The following is a 14,324-nucleotide window of genomic DNA, read 5'->3' as shown; positions in this document are numbered from 1 at the left end:
GGGCCATTCAATGTGATGTACAAATCGATGGACCTATTTTGTTAGCTAGAATAGTTTGACCACTTCATTGCGCCATGTGATTGAATGTACATAATAATATTGGCAATCGTATTGCTGATTGCAAGAAAAATTTTACATTTAAAATCGAGCAACCGCTCATAAACCTCGTAAAAGTGTTATTCTAGATTCGCAACCTTTCAAGCAATAGCACTTTTATGATCACTTGCATTTTTGAAAAAATATAATTTTTCGAGATCTATAGCTCCCTCAAGTCCCTACCTAGCAACTTCTCACATATCTAAGTCGAACGATGGCCGTATCTGGAAATGCTTCCTGTACATACTGAAGCTACTTAGGTAAGATGGGAAGTTGCACGCCTGTTTCTCGGGTGAGGGGCGGTTCATTCAGCGTCTGTCTCGGAGCGAGCGGTTGAATATGACATGCTGTATCCTGCAAGCTATACCTAAGATGGCACAGCCATCAGCGGAGTGTATACGTATCTCGACCCCAGTAATGTAGTATGTATAAAGAAACTCATTTATCACGAACAACGAAAATGCCGAACCCTCCTCCAGCAACCGGCACGAACTGGCTATTGCTTGCTCGAAAGCTACATCGACTCGGAGCGGAGATCGCTGCTATTCAGAAAGTTCGGTGTCCAAAACTGTCAGAGAATGGGAGTTCTGTGCAGAACAATTGCTTTCGGGCTAATCTATCTATATATATCTATACCTCTAAAAAAGGATCTCTGTCTATCTGTCTGTCCCTATGTTCCTTTTAGATTCGAAAACTATTGAACCGATCGGAGTGAAAATTTGCATATAGGGGTTTTTGGTGCTAGGAAAGGTTCTCTCGACGGCAAAAGTCCCCTACCCCCAGTAAGAGGGGTGGGCTCCCATACAAATCTATGCCTAAAAAATGGATTTCTGTCTGTTTTATGTTCCTTACAGAATCAAAACTACTGAACCGATCGGCGTGAAAATTTGCATGTAGGGGTTTTTGGGGCTACGGAAGGTTCTTATGATGGAGTATGAAATGAGGAAGGCAAATGAGGAGCGTCCAATATAGCTCTAGCTATCCCAAGCCCCTACCTAGCGCCTCCACGTGGCCATACCCGGTAATGCTCTATTGAGTAGCCAAGCTAGGAGGTGCGATACTGTGTGGTTCCCGGCTGCCTGATCTCATAATCAAGGTTTTGGGCAGACGGTGGAGCCACACGATCTGGTAAGCATAATATGTTATTTTAATTATTTTTTTCGTTTTAGCTTATGAAGCATTTACTGCTTTATAGTGAAAACTTTGGCCAATACGAGTGTTAATACTGCACATGGATATTGGATACCAGAAGAAAAATTAAATTAATTATTAGAAGCATTTATGGAAACTAAAAGGACGCTACTCTATTCCATTCGAAGGACTGCTGGCGAGATTGTTCTATTTTTACCCATATATACCACATTTCATGAATAAACTAGAATCGGGAAGAGGGAGGGACCATCAGAGCACTTGTTTGAAGTGGTGGGCCTAGGGAGAGTGAAACAGTCAACTTTCTAGGGTTAATCTTGGCCCGATTAACAACACATCGTGGATAATGAGCGGGCTCTTCTCCCCACCTGCTGGAGTCATTCTGCATTAAGACGGTTTATTCAACGATTGACTCAGGTGACTTAGCCCTTGGAAGGAGATTCTCTAAATCCCTGGTACGTGTAAGTGATGTTGCTTATCGACCAATTCCCTTTTGGCCCTTCATACAAGAGTTGGGAAGCATGACCAATCGTTGAATATGTTCAACTCTTTTTGACATGATAGGCTCATTGCTATGAACGGATGTTCTGCTAAGGCAGGTGGTAGTACCATATATTCATATTCAGGGAAGGTTCTTATGATGGTTAGAGACCCCTCCTCCCACTAAGAGGGGGACCCCATACAAATGAAACACAAATTTCTGCATAACTCGAGAATTAATCAAGCAAATGGAACAAAATTTTACATGTGGGTGTTTTTGTAGACAAGAATTTTTACTATGGTGAATTGAGATCCCTTCCCATTTTAGGAGGGGGGCTCCTATACAAATGAAATACAAATTTCCTTATAACTCGCGAACAAATGGAACCAAATTTAGCATGTGGCTGTTTTTGTAGGCAATTTTTTTTTCTATGGTGAATTGAGACCCCTCTTCCTTTTAAGAGAGGGGGCTTCCATACACATGAAATACAAATTTCCCCATAACTCGACTACTAATCAAGCAAATGGAACAAAATTTGACTTGTGGGTGTTTTTGGAGACAAGAATTTTTGCTGATGAATCGAAACCTCTCCCCACTTTAGGAGGGGGGGGGGCTCCTATAGAAATGAAATACAAATTTCCTAATAACTCGAGAATTAATTAATCAAATGGAACCATATTTGGCATGTGGGTGTTTTTGGAGACAAGAATTTTTGCTATGATGAATTAAAACCTCTCCCCACTTCAGGAGGGGGGGGGGCTCCTATACAAATGATATACAAATTTCTTCATAACTCGAGAACTAATTAATCAAATGGAACCATATTTTGCATGTGGGTGTTTTCGGAGGCATGAATTTTTTCTATGATGAATTAGGACCCCTCTCCCTTTTTAGGAGGGGGGGCTCCCATACAAATGGAACACAAATTTCTTCATAACTCGGGAACTAATCAAGCAAATGGAACCAAATTTGGCATGTGAAGGTTTTTGAAGGTAGAATTTTTTTTTTCTATGGTAGATTGAGAAACCTTCTTCTAAGAGGGGGGCTGCCATACAAATAAAACAAAAATTTCCCCATAACTCGACTATTAATCAAGCAAATGAATTTGGGGGTTACTGGAAGCAAAATTTTTTTCTCTGACGTATTGAGATTCCTCTCCCCCCTGGAAGGGGGAGGGCTCTCATATAAATTAAACAGATTTTTTTGCAATATTCAAAAAGTAATCGAACTCGCGAGAGATAATAGGTCAAATTAAATAAAAGTAAGATCGCACACTTTCCGAGGGCACATGAATAACGGAAAACACCGTATTGTCGTTTAGTTTGCCTTCATTACACAAGCGAGCTTGTTCTAGGAGTTAATGCATTGTATCTTACTGCATGCTGCTCTCATCGATGTTTTCTCCTACGGCGTACGTCCAGCACCAGCGGCTGTTGTTTTCAGCGGTTCCTCAAACCGCCTGCGGGTGAGTCGGATTGGCTACGGTGATGGACACAACGTGGTGAGTGGTCGGAAGTTTGCCTTCGGACTCACGACAACGACAACCGTCAGATGTCACCCCTCGGTGGTGTATAGGGCCTGAAACATAAATGCGACACGTGGGTATCACAATTCCACTCGGCTGGCTTCGTGGGAAATCGGTAGCCCACTGAAGGTCGAAAACGTGGGGAGGCCGACTGACGATGGTCGCGCTCTCCGGCCTAAGCCTAGACCTCCGTTTGGAGGAGGATGCTTCAAACGGATTGAACACGAGGGTTAGTACGTTTATACATACACTCAAAATAATCCACACGTCCTTTCCACGTGAAAAATCACGTAAATTTCTCTACAGGGATTTACGTGACTTTCAGCTGATTGTTATTGGAAAAATAATAACATCTATCTGATTTTCACGTTAACGCATTAGTATGCGTGCGTACTACCTGAAAATCACGTAAATAGTACAGGAAAAGCTGGATGGAAAATATTCACATAACTTTTCAGGTAACTTCGACGTGAAATATATTTTGAGTGTAGGGTTTGGTATACAGATATTTTTTTCGTTCACATACAATTAATCTATCATTTACCTGTTGGTATTTCGTTCGTGTTAAAACTAACCAAACTTCTTCCTGCTGTACCTCTTTAGCTTCTACCTGTAACACGGTTGTAATTTTAACGTCATCATGCTTTTTTTTTGTCATTTTTATTAAATTCACCTACCAACCGTATCTTTACTAAATTTCACTTCCTTTTTGTTATCCACTTTTACAATCCTTTTACTCAACTAACTTAACTAACTTTTCTTGTAGCTTCACTAAACCGGGGAGCACGCTGCTATGGTATACACAATGAACGGTTCAACGGTCCTGATCGTTATGAAGGTGACTGATATTTTACCAACTTTGCTTAACAATACTGAGCAGAATGCTCAGGTCGATTCTAGCCGCTAACTAGCGATCGGGTGATTTTGTTTGGACTAGTCATGTTGCGCATCTCCGTCCTTCAATAATTTTAAGAAAGAAAAAAACAAACGGTTACGATAGGAACAAACTACGTAACTAAGAAGGTATCAAACATACTAACTTGATTGTCCTCGGCAGACAGGAGCTGTCCAGCTTGTATTCCAGCACCTTGACCATTGCAAGCGTGCGTAAGGTCGGGTTGAAATCTAGCACGTGAGTATCACTGTAATCGTAAGACGCTGAATCCGCCAGGGCCGAGGGGCTACCGGTTAAGCAAAGCAAACATAAAAATAAATTAACCAAGAGAAGATGAATAAAATTCTACAACAGTCCCTACCGTGTTCCACCGAAAAGGTACATCCGCTGACCGATAACCAAACACGTCTGTCGTCGTCGTGCCATTGGTGATTGTCCTTGTGGTCGAATCAGCCGCCACACGTAACGATCCGGGTCGAAGCAGTAGAGATCGTTGAAGTGTACATCTAAGTTTCCGTTGTAACCTCCGAAAATGTAGATTTTGTCGTTATATATAACTATATGAAAAGGATAAACAAATATAAATTAAAAACAACAGAAATTGACCAATGTGTCGTCGTCCAGAAAGTAAAAACAAGGTCGGTGGTTTCTACAGTAGGTGGAGGAAGAGGCACAATTTGTGTCCAAAAATAGCCCAACCTATGTCGCAACGTTAATAAGGGGGGTTGTGCACACTTCTTTTGTCCAGCGCCTCTATGGTTCAAAGATACACGGGTACCAGCGAACCACACGCCCTGGCAGGTGTTGTGGGTTCAAATCCGGTTATAAGCTCTGATTATAGCTTGGTTCGACTCACGCATCTTCCAGCATTGGACAAAAGATGGGAGTCACAACGACAACTTGTTAATCGTAGCTACCTATTACCACCCCTTCCTTTCCACTCTTTCCCAAAAAATTTTCATTACTTTCCCCTACCGTCCCTCCATCAATTGTAAAAACCATCGTTTCAAAAATATATTAACAGAAATTGGTTAATAAATAGGCCTATCTTACAAGCCGAGTGACTTCGTCTTCCCAGCGGTTCTGCGCCCGTTGTATTCGGCATCTCCCAGCATCTGGTTTTGAGATCTAGACAGACTATCTTTGGACAATAGATTTCATCCTGCGAATGATATGGGCCATAGGCATCTCCTCGGCCACCGAAAACGAACATTTTGTGGTTCACGATCGTGGCCGAATGAAAATCCCGATATGAAGGCGGATCACCTCGAGTGTTGACGTACATCCAATGCATCGTCCCTATGTCTAAATAGTGCACATCACAGGAAAACCTATCGATGTTCTCCTCGAAACCTGTTGATTAGAAAAGGGTCAACCAAAAAAAGGAGATTAAGATAATTTCATCGTACACTAACCGCCAAAAATGTACATCCGCTGGCCGTACATGCAAGCGGAATGACCATCGCGTGCTCCTGGAATCGGCCCAGTAACAGGGGGTGTACTCCATTTAAGCGTTTTTGTGTCAAAACAAAACAGAATATCACACACTATTTCGTCGTTTCGTCCTCCCCAGAGGTAAACCTTTCCCTCGAAAGCTACGGCCGTGTGGCCGTACCGTTGAAAAGGTACTGCTGGATGTTTGCACGGTTCCCCGTACTCATCCTTCATCGATGGGGCAAGCACCCAGCGCAGATTGTTCGTGTTCAAGATGTGCACATCGATGGCACTGGTCGAACGATAATCCTCACCCGTGCAGTAGCCACCGAACGAGTAGATGTAGTCCCCCACGGCGACCGAGGCATGATTCACTCGTCTTGGGCCACCCTCAAGGTTGACGATCCAACGCATAATTTATTAACACCTTATTTTCCGCTATTTGCAACGCAACCAACCTTTCTTCTCAAGCAGATAGCCACTATTATCTCTGCGCGCGCTTTCAGAATTCCATGGTATTCAAAAATCGACAACGCACTATCACTTGCTGATAAGAAAATCGAAGAAGAAAAAAAGTTGATATCACCACTGCCGATTTGTGGCCCAGCAAATTAAGCCATGTATGGAAATAAAGAGGCGTAGATTTGTAACGTAAACAAAGATGATTTTTCTTTTGGCTCTTCCACTGCAGTGAACTTTTCACGTCGGCAACAGCACCACTTTGCAATAGATCGACGACCACTCTGTCGTAATCAGACGAACAATCACCAAACGACGGCCTTGATCAATCGATCGAAGACACTTCGATTTTGTCTGTGCTGCTTGCGCAAACTTTGCCTATTTGTCTATCGTTCGACACTACTGAAGAGCTAGGAACAATACGAAAGGCATACCTATTGTCTGCTGCTGTTGGCTGATCTGCTTCTAAATCTTTGCACTTTCTGCACCACCAAGACGGCCTGCGATTGTTTTGTAAGTCATTACCTTCGTTCTCTCACTCTCTTTATTTTCACAATCTTCGTGATGTTGGATGTTATGTTTCGAATGTTTTGATTCGCGTAAATTTCAATCCTCACGCGTTTGACAGTTCAATCTCACCCACTAAACAGATCCACGCCTCATCGCCTCATCACTTCATCACCTCGCTTAGCAGAAATGCTGGGAAGCCAGATGCGAATACTCACAGAAAAATTAATAAAGCCAATAGTATGTTTACTTTTTACTTACGGAAGACCGATACAAAAATCGAATAAATGAATAAAATTGTCAGCAACGAAATTTGGACTAAAATTCATAGTAGTTATAAGCTAACGAATATTCTCAATATTCTTGAGTTGAAAAATGCCGAGCAGATAATCATGTGCGACGTGTGCGATGTCATATCTTCTGGTAAAACTGGCATCACTGATGATTGAACGATGTTGATGAATGGTGAACCATTTTGTAGAGGAAATGAGAAACATTTCGAAAGCAACTTTCAAAGTACAGTGGTTTACCGATTTCATCTACCCATCCGAAAATTTTTGGTAGATATATTTGGAAAGTAGACAAATTTGGGAAAAAATAAATTGCTCCAAAATAATTTAAATGAACGAAAAATATTGTTAATGTTGACCATTTTCTTCAATTGTATATTATTTCAGCGTAATTTTGCGCATAGGGCTCATTTTATTCATATCAACCATTAGCCATAATGCACGTCAACTCAGCATATTATGAATAAAGACATATCGAAATTCAATTCTGAGTCAGTGTGGTCCCAAAAGTAACCATTTTTTCCACCTTTCTTTAAAAATTCATAAGACGTAGTTACGACACACAGAACAAGAATTAAACCGAATGTCACACGTCGATTATTACGCTTTTCAACTGCAACAGCAATAATTGAATTATTCTCTGTGATAAATAACGCACTTTTCAGTTTCTACTACATTTTAATTGATAAGTACAAACAAAACAAAATGGTTAATGAATAAATTCTTATACACAATAAACTTTGTAGGGTATGCCTGGCTCAGAGGCCGATTCCTCTCTGCAGCTTCAAAAATGTAGACTATTGCCACCAAATGTTACGGGATGGCGACCAAAATGTGACCAATGGCAGGCTCAGAAGCCCGTTTTTCCTTCTAGAGAGCAACCAAATTAGAAAGGTTGGCTGGATTGCTGATATTTAAATGGCTTCCAGCGTCGTTAAAATATTAAACCCAGAAAAGAATATCCAGCGTCGTTCCGTGGATGCTTTGCAAGGGTGATTTTAACGACGGAGTAGCGTTCGGATGCTCAACAACCAGTGGATGGATATGGTTAGAACTAGTGAAGAGAGATACCTTAAAACGTGTGTACGTGGTTTCCATGTTACTCACAACTCACTAAAATTTTATTTTCCAAAAGCTATCCCATCTATACAAAGTTACACGGAGAGAAAACTTTAGTTAAATAAAACAAAATTTAGGTTAATTCAAACAAATTTTCAGTTTGATTTGGTAATAAACATACATTTGCTTAATATCTACAATAAGTGTTGTTTGAAATAAACTGTAATCATTATATCATTACAACCTGGTGGTTGCTAATTAGTTTAACAAGCAATTGGTTAATTGTAACCAAGTCTTATGTATTATTTTCAGCAAACACGATGGCTACACCAAACAAAATGTTTTTCGATGTAAACAAAACTTTGTTACGAATAAAAATATAAAATATTTCATTCAAACAAATTGTTTATTAACATTTAAAGCTTTTTCTTTGATTATTTTTACTAAAATTTTATTTAATTGTACTTTCTCAATATATTTTTGTTTAATGTATTATTTCATGATTAATTTTATTATAACAGAGACATTTAATACTTTTACAACTTTGATTTTAAATAATGCAATTAATGTTTCTGAGTTATCACGAAGAAATATTTTTAAAACCCACTAGGAATTAATTACCTACACTATTTTTTAAATTAATTTAATCGACACTTCAAACCTCCAAGGCAATTTATCCGGGATAATCCAGGGAAACGCTGGAAAATTTCTTCGAGTTGTTAGTGAAAAATGCCAGTGTCTAAGCGGACGCTGCAAAAAGTTCACAATTTGGTTAAAAAACCGTTAAAATGAAAACGATGATCCTTACTTCTATACTCGCCTCCATGTCCACTCGAAACGCTAAGTAGCTTTGAGTTACATGTAATCAAAAGGAGTTTTAAAATAATACGAAAAATAGCAATGTCCTCTAGGGAACGCAAAAAAATAATAATCCAAGCTTACATCTTAAGCACTTTGTTACATAACGAGACGATGATGCACATTAAAGCGCGCTTGTGAGAAAGAGAGCGAAATAATTGAATATAAATTAACAGTGCGTTATGAGCGTTGACAGAGTAGTTCCAACGCACAACAACTGCAGTCATTTGTTTCTAACCAACACTTTAGTTTATTTTAAACAAAATATTGGGTCGCAGTGTGCACAAGCATCACAAAGTTTTAAAATAAACATAAATGAGAGTTCGTTTCAAGGCATCTTTTGGGGGTTAATGGAGACATTTCGAAATAAAGTTAATGTTATTTGAAATAAGCAAACCGTTAATTAAAATTAGCGAGATTTTTGGTAGTTACAAGCAAAATCTTTATTTGGGATAATATAGAAATTAAACATTGATCACAATATTGAGACGATTTCGCAATAAACTGAAATAACAATTTGACGTCACAAAAATGTAATTTGAAACAGCAATAATTTTTGTTTGTTTGACAACCAAATTAATGTTTAAAACAAGTTTGTGAGATTATCCTCCGTGTACATGTAATTTCAATTACAGGTATACCTCCATAGTATGTAGGGCAGCCCGGGGTAATATGCACCGTTTAAGGAAGTCGTGGTTTTTCCTTGTTAAAGCTTAAAAACAATGACCATGTCGTTATTACCACAGAATTCTGCAAACAGCTCCCCGTTTTCGCTCATCTCTCCTAGGCCATGGCGTCCCCTGACGCGTTCAAGGTCCGCGTTGTTTGAGCCAATCTTCGCGTTGAAGTCGCCCATGTGAATTTGGATGTCCCCCTTCGGGATTTTCTCAACCACGCTGTTCAGCTGGCTGTAAAAACTCTCTTTCTCCTGCAGGTCGGCAGCATCTGTTGGCGCATTGCACTGGATTGCCGTAAGGTTTCTAACCCGTGTTCTGAATCTGGCAACGATTATTCGCTCATTTATCGGTTCCCACTTCATCAGGGCCGCATGTGCCCCTGGGCTCAGTAGGAATCCAACTCCTCTTTCTCGAGTAGCATTTTCACCTCGTATGCCAGAGTAGAGCAAGACTTGCCCGGATGATGTCCTGTGTTCGCCAGTACCCGGCCAGCGGACCTCGCTCAGTCCCAGGATTTCAAGCTTCAGGCGACTAGCTTCCCTTGCAAGTTGAGCCAGCTTGCCCTGGTGGGCAAGGGTCAGTATATTCCATGTTCCGATTCGTGTCCGTGTTTTCATGCTAAAGGTCGTTGCCAATAATCCAGAGAGATTTCTTCTTTCATTTTCGGTAACTTTTTTATGTTCTGGTACAGTAGGCTGTTAACCTAAGGTCCTTATCCCGCTGATGGGGCTGCCATCTTAATGTGGGCGGGAGCCACTGTGCCCCCTTTCCTGTTAGCATACGACAACCGAAGTTGCAATCTTTGCAATTATGTGCGGAGCTCAGTTTGCACTTCAGAAAGAACCAATAGGTAAGATTATCTACTTCTGTTCTGAAAGTCAAGCCGCTATAAAAACCCTTTGTGCGGCTAATTCTAAATCTAAAACAGTCATCGCCTGCCACACTAAATTAGAAGAACTAAGGAACTAAGGGGTTGTGATATAGAACCGTTTTCCTTATGACTGTCCGGTCCACCGTAGTTTACCGTATGCTTCACCAGATGTTCGATGGTAATCTCCCCAAGTTGTGTCTGCTGCTGTTAAAATATTGACACAAAAGTAAATCACAAAAAAGGGACGTAAAAAGAGATTCGTACCTCCGCCGCTCTCGGCTTCCAGCTTTTGCTCTGTCAAATATCGTTCGCAAGTGCGGGCATGTCCTCCGTGAGTATCGTCAAATCCATAAAAACTACCGGTCTGATAAGGGCTATGTACTCTGTCAGCCTCGTACGGTGGCTATTATTTGCTAGCGGATGGAAGCGTTTTGCGACGGGCAAAGTAGACTCGATTTTCTGCTTAAACTGCGCCGCAAGATCTCCTTATTTGTGTTAACCACGGCTACCAGCGATCCCAACAATTATCCTCCACGAAAAGTGCACGTTCGTCTCTTTGAGCATCTACCAATTATGTATGCACTACGACGCATTTATTTTTAGCCCAATCCTACTGCCCTCCGTTTTCAGTCTAGCGCAAATGACTCCCACCGTTGCGAAGTTTCGGTCTACAATATCAAAGTCATCTGCGTAGTCAAGAAATTTGCTACCTTTACTCATGAAAATTTAGGCTCTCGTTTCGATTTTGCTAGCCGGATTCTCTTCTCAAGGGCGATGTTGAAAAGCATGCAGGTTAAGCTGCCAACTTGTCTCGACTTTTGCCGCACCCGGAAGGGACCTGGTCCTTTTGACTCTAATAGTCTCTTCCAGCCAATATTTTAATATACAACGTACCACGATGTCAACTGGGAGACGCAATTTCAACATCTACTTTTTTTATATCAAATTGATTTTTTTTGTCAAATGAAGAACTCAGAGTATAAACCAAAATAGCTTATGATAGGGTCTTTTTCTAATTCACGTCGTAATAAGTAAAGTCATTCTAATTTTCATCATTTGCTGGATGTATTTAATAAATACTCCACAAGTTCTTGTGCTAATTTGATTAGAACACACTTACCTTCCGATCCGTGAACTTTGAAATCACTGAAAAGCGACCATTAAAGCATATTATTGAAATTACGCAACTGACTTTATTTCTAAAATTCGTCGTATCGTTTTAAAATCCGTCCATCAAAATTTTTCATCGTCCGAACTAAAAATCACAACAATGCTTACGAAGTTAACGCGCATGTATTTGTGTAGGACGGCATGACAAATGTTATTCTACAAAATTTCTGCAGGTCAGGCAAGTTTTCCTGGCTGTAGAATAACGACAATGCATTGCGTGAGTTATTTTCATTTATGAATGACGGAAATTAAAACGATTTGTCGACATTGTCTTCTTCGTCGCACGAAAAAACGTAGGAAATTTGGCTGGTAGGACTTCTTTAATGATAAAAAGCATTTAAATAGATCTCAGCTCACTTTGATTGATCGCGTATGATAGACAACTAACTAAAATATTAGGGAATAACTAGTTTTGCATTGTGTGTCATAAAATCACTGATATTTTTAATAATTTGTGTTGGATAGGACGAGAATAGGCAATTACGACGATGTAGCAACATACCCTAATTGAAAATAATTTTATGAATAAACTCCTTAAGGGGACATAAACGACTAAAAATTTTGAAAAAATCATTATTTTTTTATTTCAGATTTTATTTCTTCAGTCTTTTCCGTTTATTTTGATACTTAATTTGTAATGATCCGACCACGGAAAGTGGCCGAAAAACGATCATACACATAAGCATTCCAGTGCGGCGTGGAACAACTTCGGTGGAATAAAACGCCGCTCCTGAAAAACCATGATTTTTAAACTTTATATACCTTTTTCTCAGAAACTACACAACGTATTGAAACAAACGAACGAAAAAGAAGAAAAATAGATGCCTGAAAAAATAAAATTTTGTCTTCTTTTTCTTTTTCCTCAAGCTGTGTTTTATTTACAAAACTGAAAAGTTATAAAAGTCTTTGCCAAGCTACTACCAACAAAACAAAAAAAAGTTTGTTCCAATACGTTGTGTAGTTTTTGAGAAAAAGGTACATAAAGTTTAAAAATCACGGTTTTTCAGCAGCGGCGTTTTATTCCGCCGAGGTTGTTCTACGCCACACTGGAATGCTTATGTGTATGATCGTTTTTCGGCCACTTTCCGTGGTCGGATCATTACAAATTTAGTATCAAAATAAGCGGCAAGATTACAGAATCAAAATCTGATATAAAAAAATAATGAGATTTTCAAAAATTTTGGTCGTTCATGTCCCCTTAAGGTTAGGCTACGTCAATTTTTTTTGGTAAAATTCCCCCTATTTCTATAAATATAAATTAAATACTTCTGGCTACGCCCCTGTTTCATTATAATTTATGCGAATCCGACTACGGTACACCATATCACGTAATTTGCAACTGTCCTGCAGTAGCCCAATTGCGTCATAGGATCTTTGAATCCTACGTCTTAAATGAATCGGATTTTAGGAAACTAAAATTACGAGACATTTTGATGTTTCTTACCGAAAGCGGTATTGAGCTATAGGTTCTTATTTATCATGAGTATAAGAGTTTCATCAAATTGTGCTTTAAAAATCAAATAATAAGCTGTGACAAATTTACGAAAAAAACTCTTGAGATTTAGCTTTACACATAAATTAAAGTTTTTAGAAAATAGAAACAAAATTTGGACAAAACTGCGCCAAATTTCATTACAATTTCTATACAATTAGTATGTAAAAGTATTACTATGAGTTTCAGTAGAAGCATTACGTAACAGTGCTATTTACTAATACAAAATAACATCAAGTTGATAAAAACTTGTAGGCTGTTTCTACGGCAACGTAAAGCATTTTCAAAATCTATGATTCTCACTTGCGAATAGCCTATTCGCCGGCGTGTGACAGCCTATCAGATCACATCACATTAACTCGACCACTCAACATGATGAAATTCTTTTTGACATAAAATTGATTACTTCCGACACATTTTGATAGGATCTGTAGAGTGTATACTGCAATTAACTTCTTCAGAGTGTTTGGTTTCCATGGAATAAAATTTTGTATGACGAAATGGAATTCAAGGAATTACCTATTTCTAACATTTGTAATTATGAGATTTGTCTGATTGTGAGTCACAATTTTCGTGGAACCTCATAATTTGGATCGAGAGCATAAATACGATCAACAATTTTATAGTACGTATCACAGGCTAATCAGAAAACCATAAAATTTACATGCGCGAATCCATATTAAGGCAAATCAAAAAATCATTCAACTAACTGCGAATACAGAGACACACCTCTTCAGCATTTTGGTCAGGCCCCCTTTGTAATCGATAACTCAAACTAGAATATCCTCTGTCCGACGGTCATGTGATCTGGGTTCAATATATTCAAACGCGGGAAAAATCCCCAATCCGACCATAAACTAAACGGGTAATGTTTGCTAATACCAAACCGAAGGTACTTTGCTTTACCCCCAAATCATATGCAATACAGCGCGCGACGCGATCAGAAGCACGATCACGCTCTCCTTGGAGCAACGGACGCTCTTATAACCAAACTGAGACCAAAAGCGACACGAGAGGATTGCAATCGGCGCAAGGTGGGTTTTCCCAACCGACCGGGTGAGTAATGTATGTATCGGAACTCTGTTTGTTGAGCAGCTGTTTGGTTTGGTCTTTGGTCGTTGAGCACCTAGCTGCCTAGACGCTTCACACTGTCTCCAACTGTCATTTGGTTCAGGTTTCGTTGAATCAACTATCGAAGCTGGCAGACCGATTTTATGAGCGACCTTGACAACTCTCCTATACCGTCCGCCACTATCATCAAAACAAAATTTAATATACAAATTCACTGGAACATGATGATTAATGCACCTCTCGTACTTATTTGTATGTACCTTGAACGATGCTCGCATTCGGCGTCATCT

General features: G+C 39.6%; 1 protein-coding gene across 3 annotated transcripts; it reads right to left on the bottom strand.

The window, feature by feature from the left end:
* Positions 1-3,149: 3,149 nt before the first annotated feature.
* On the bottom strand, positions 3,150-6,585 carry LOC128742706 (kelch domain-containing protein 3). 3 transcript variants are annotated; one of them, XR_008412267.1, is made up of 7 exons: positions 5,562-6,585; positions 5,200-5,499; positions 4,508-4,703; positions 4,292-4,432; positions 3,929-4,208; positions 3,796-3,861; positions 3,150-3,304 (listed from the first exon to the last, which is right to left on the bottom strand). XR_008412267.1 is itself a non-coding variant. In XM_053839147.1 (6 exons), exons 2-6 carry the CDS (start codon positions 5,992-5,994, stop codon positions 4,148-4,150), a joined length of 1,131 nt encoding a protein of 376 aa, XP_053695122.1. In that variant the 5' UTR covers positions 5,995-6,127; positions 6,474-6,580; the 3' UTR covers positions 3,750-4,147. The 3 variants fall into 3 exon arrangements, 1 of the variants encoding a protein (XP_053695122.1); XR_008412268.1 differs by lacking the exon at positions 3,150-3,304 and adding an exon at positions 3,345-3,457; XM_053839147.1 differs by lacking the exon at positions 3,150-3,304 and having other exon boundaries at positions 3,750-4,208; positions 5,562-6,127; positions 6,474-6,580.
* Positions 6,586-14,324: the final 7,739 nt, after the last annotated feature.

This window comes from Sabethes cyaneus, chromosome 3, assembly GCF_943734655.1.
Source record: "Sabethes cyaneus chromosome 3, idSabCyanKW18_F2, whole genome shotgun sequence".
NCBI lineage: Eukaryota > Metazoa > Arthropoda > Insecta > Diptera > Culicidae > Sabethes > Sabethes cyaneus.
The sequence above is the reverse complement of the archived record's forward strand: the minus strand, read 5'-3'. Positions and strand labels throughout refer to the sequence as shown.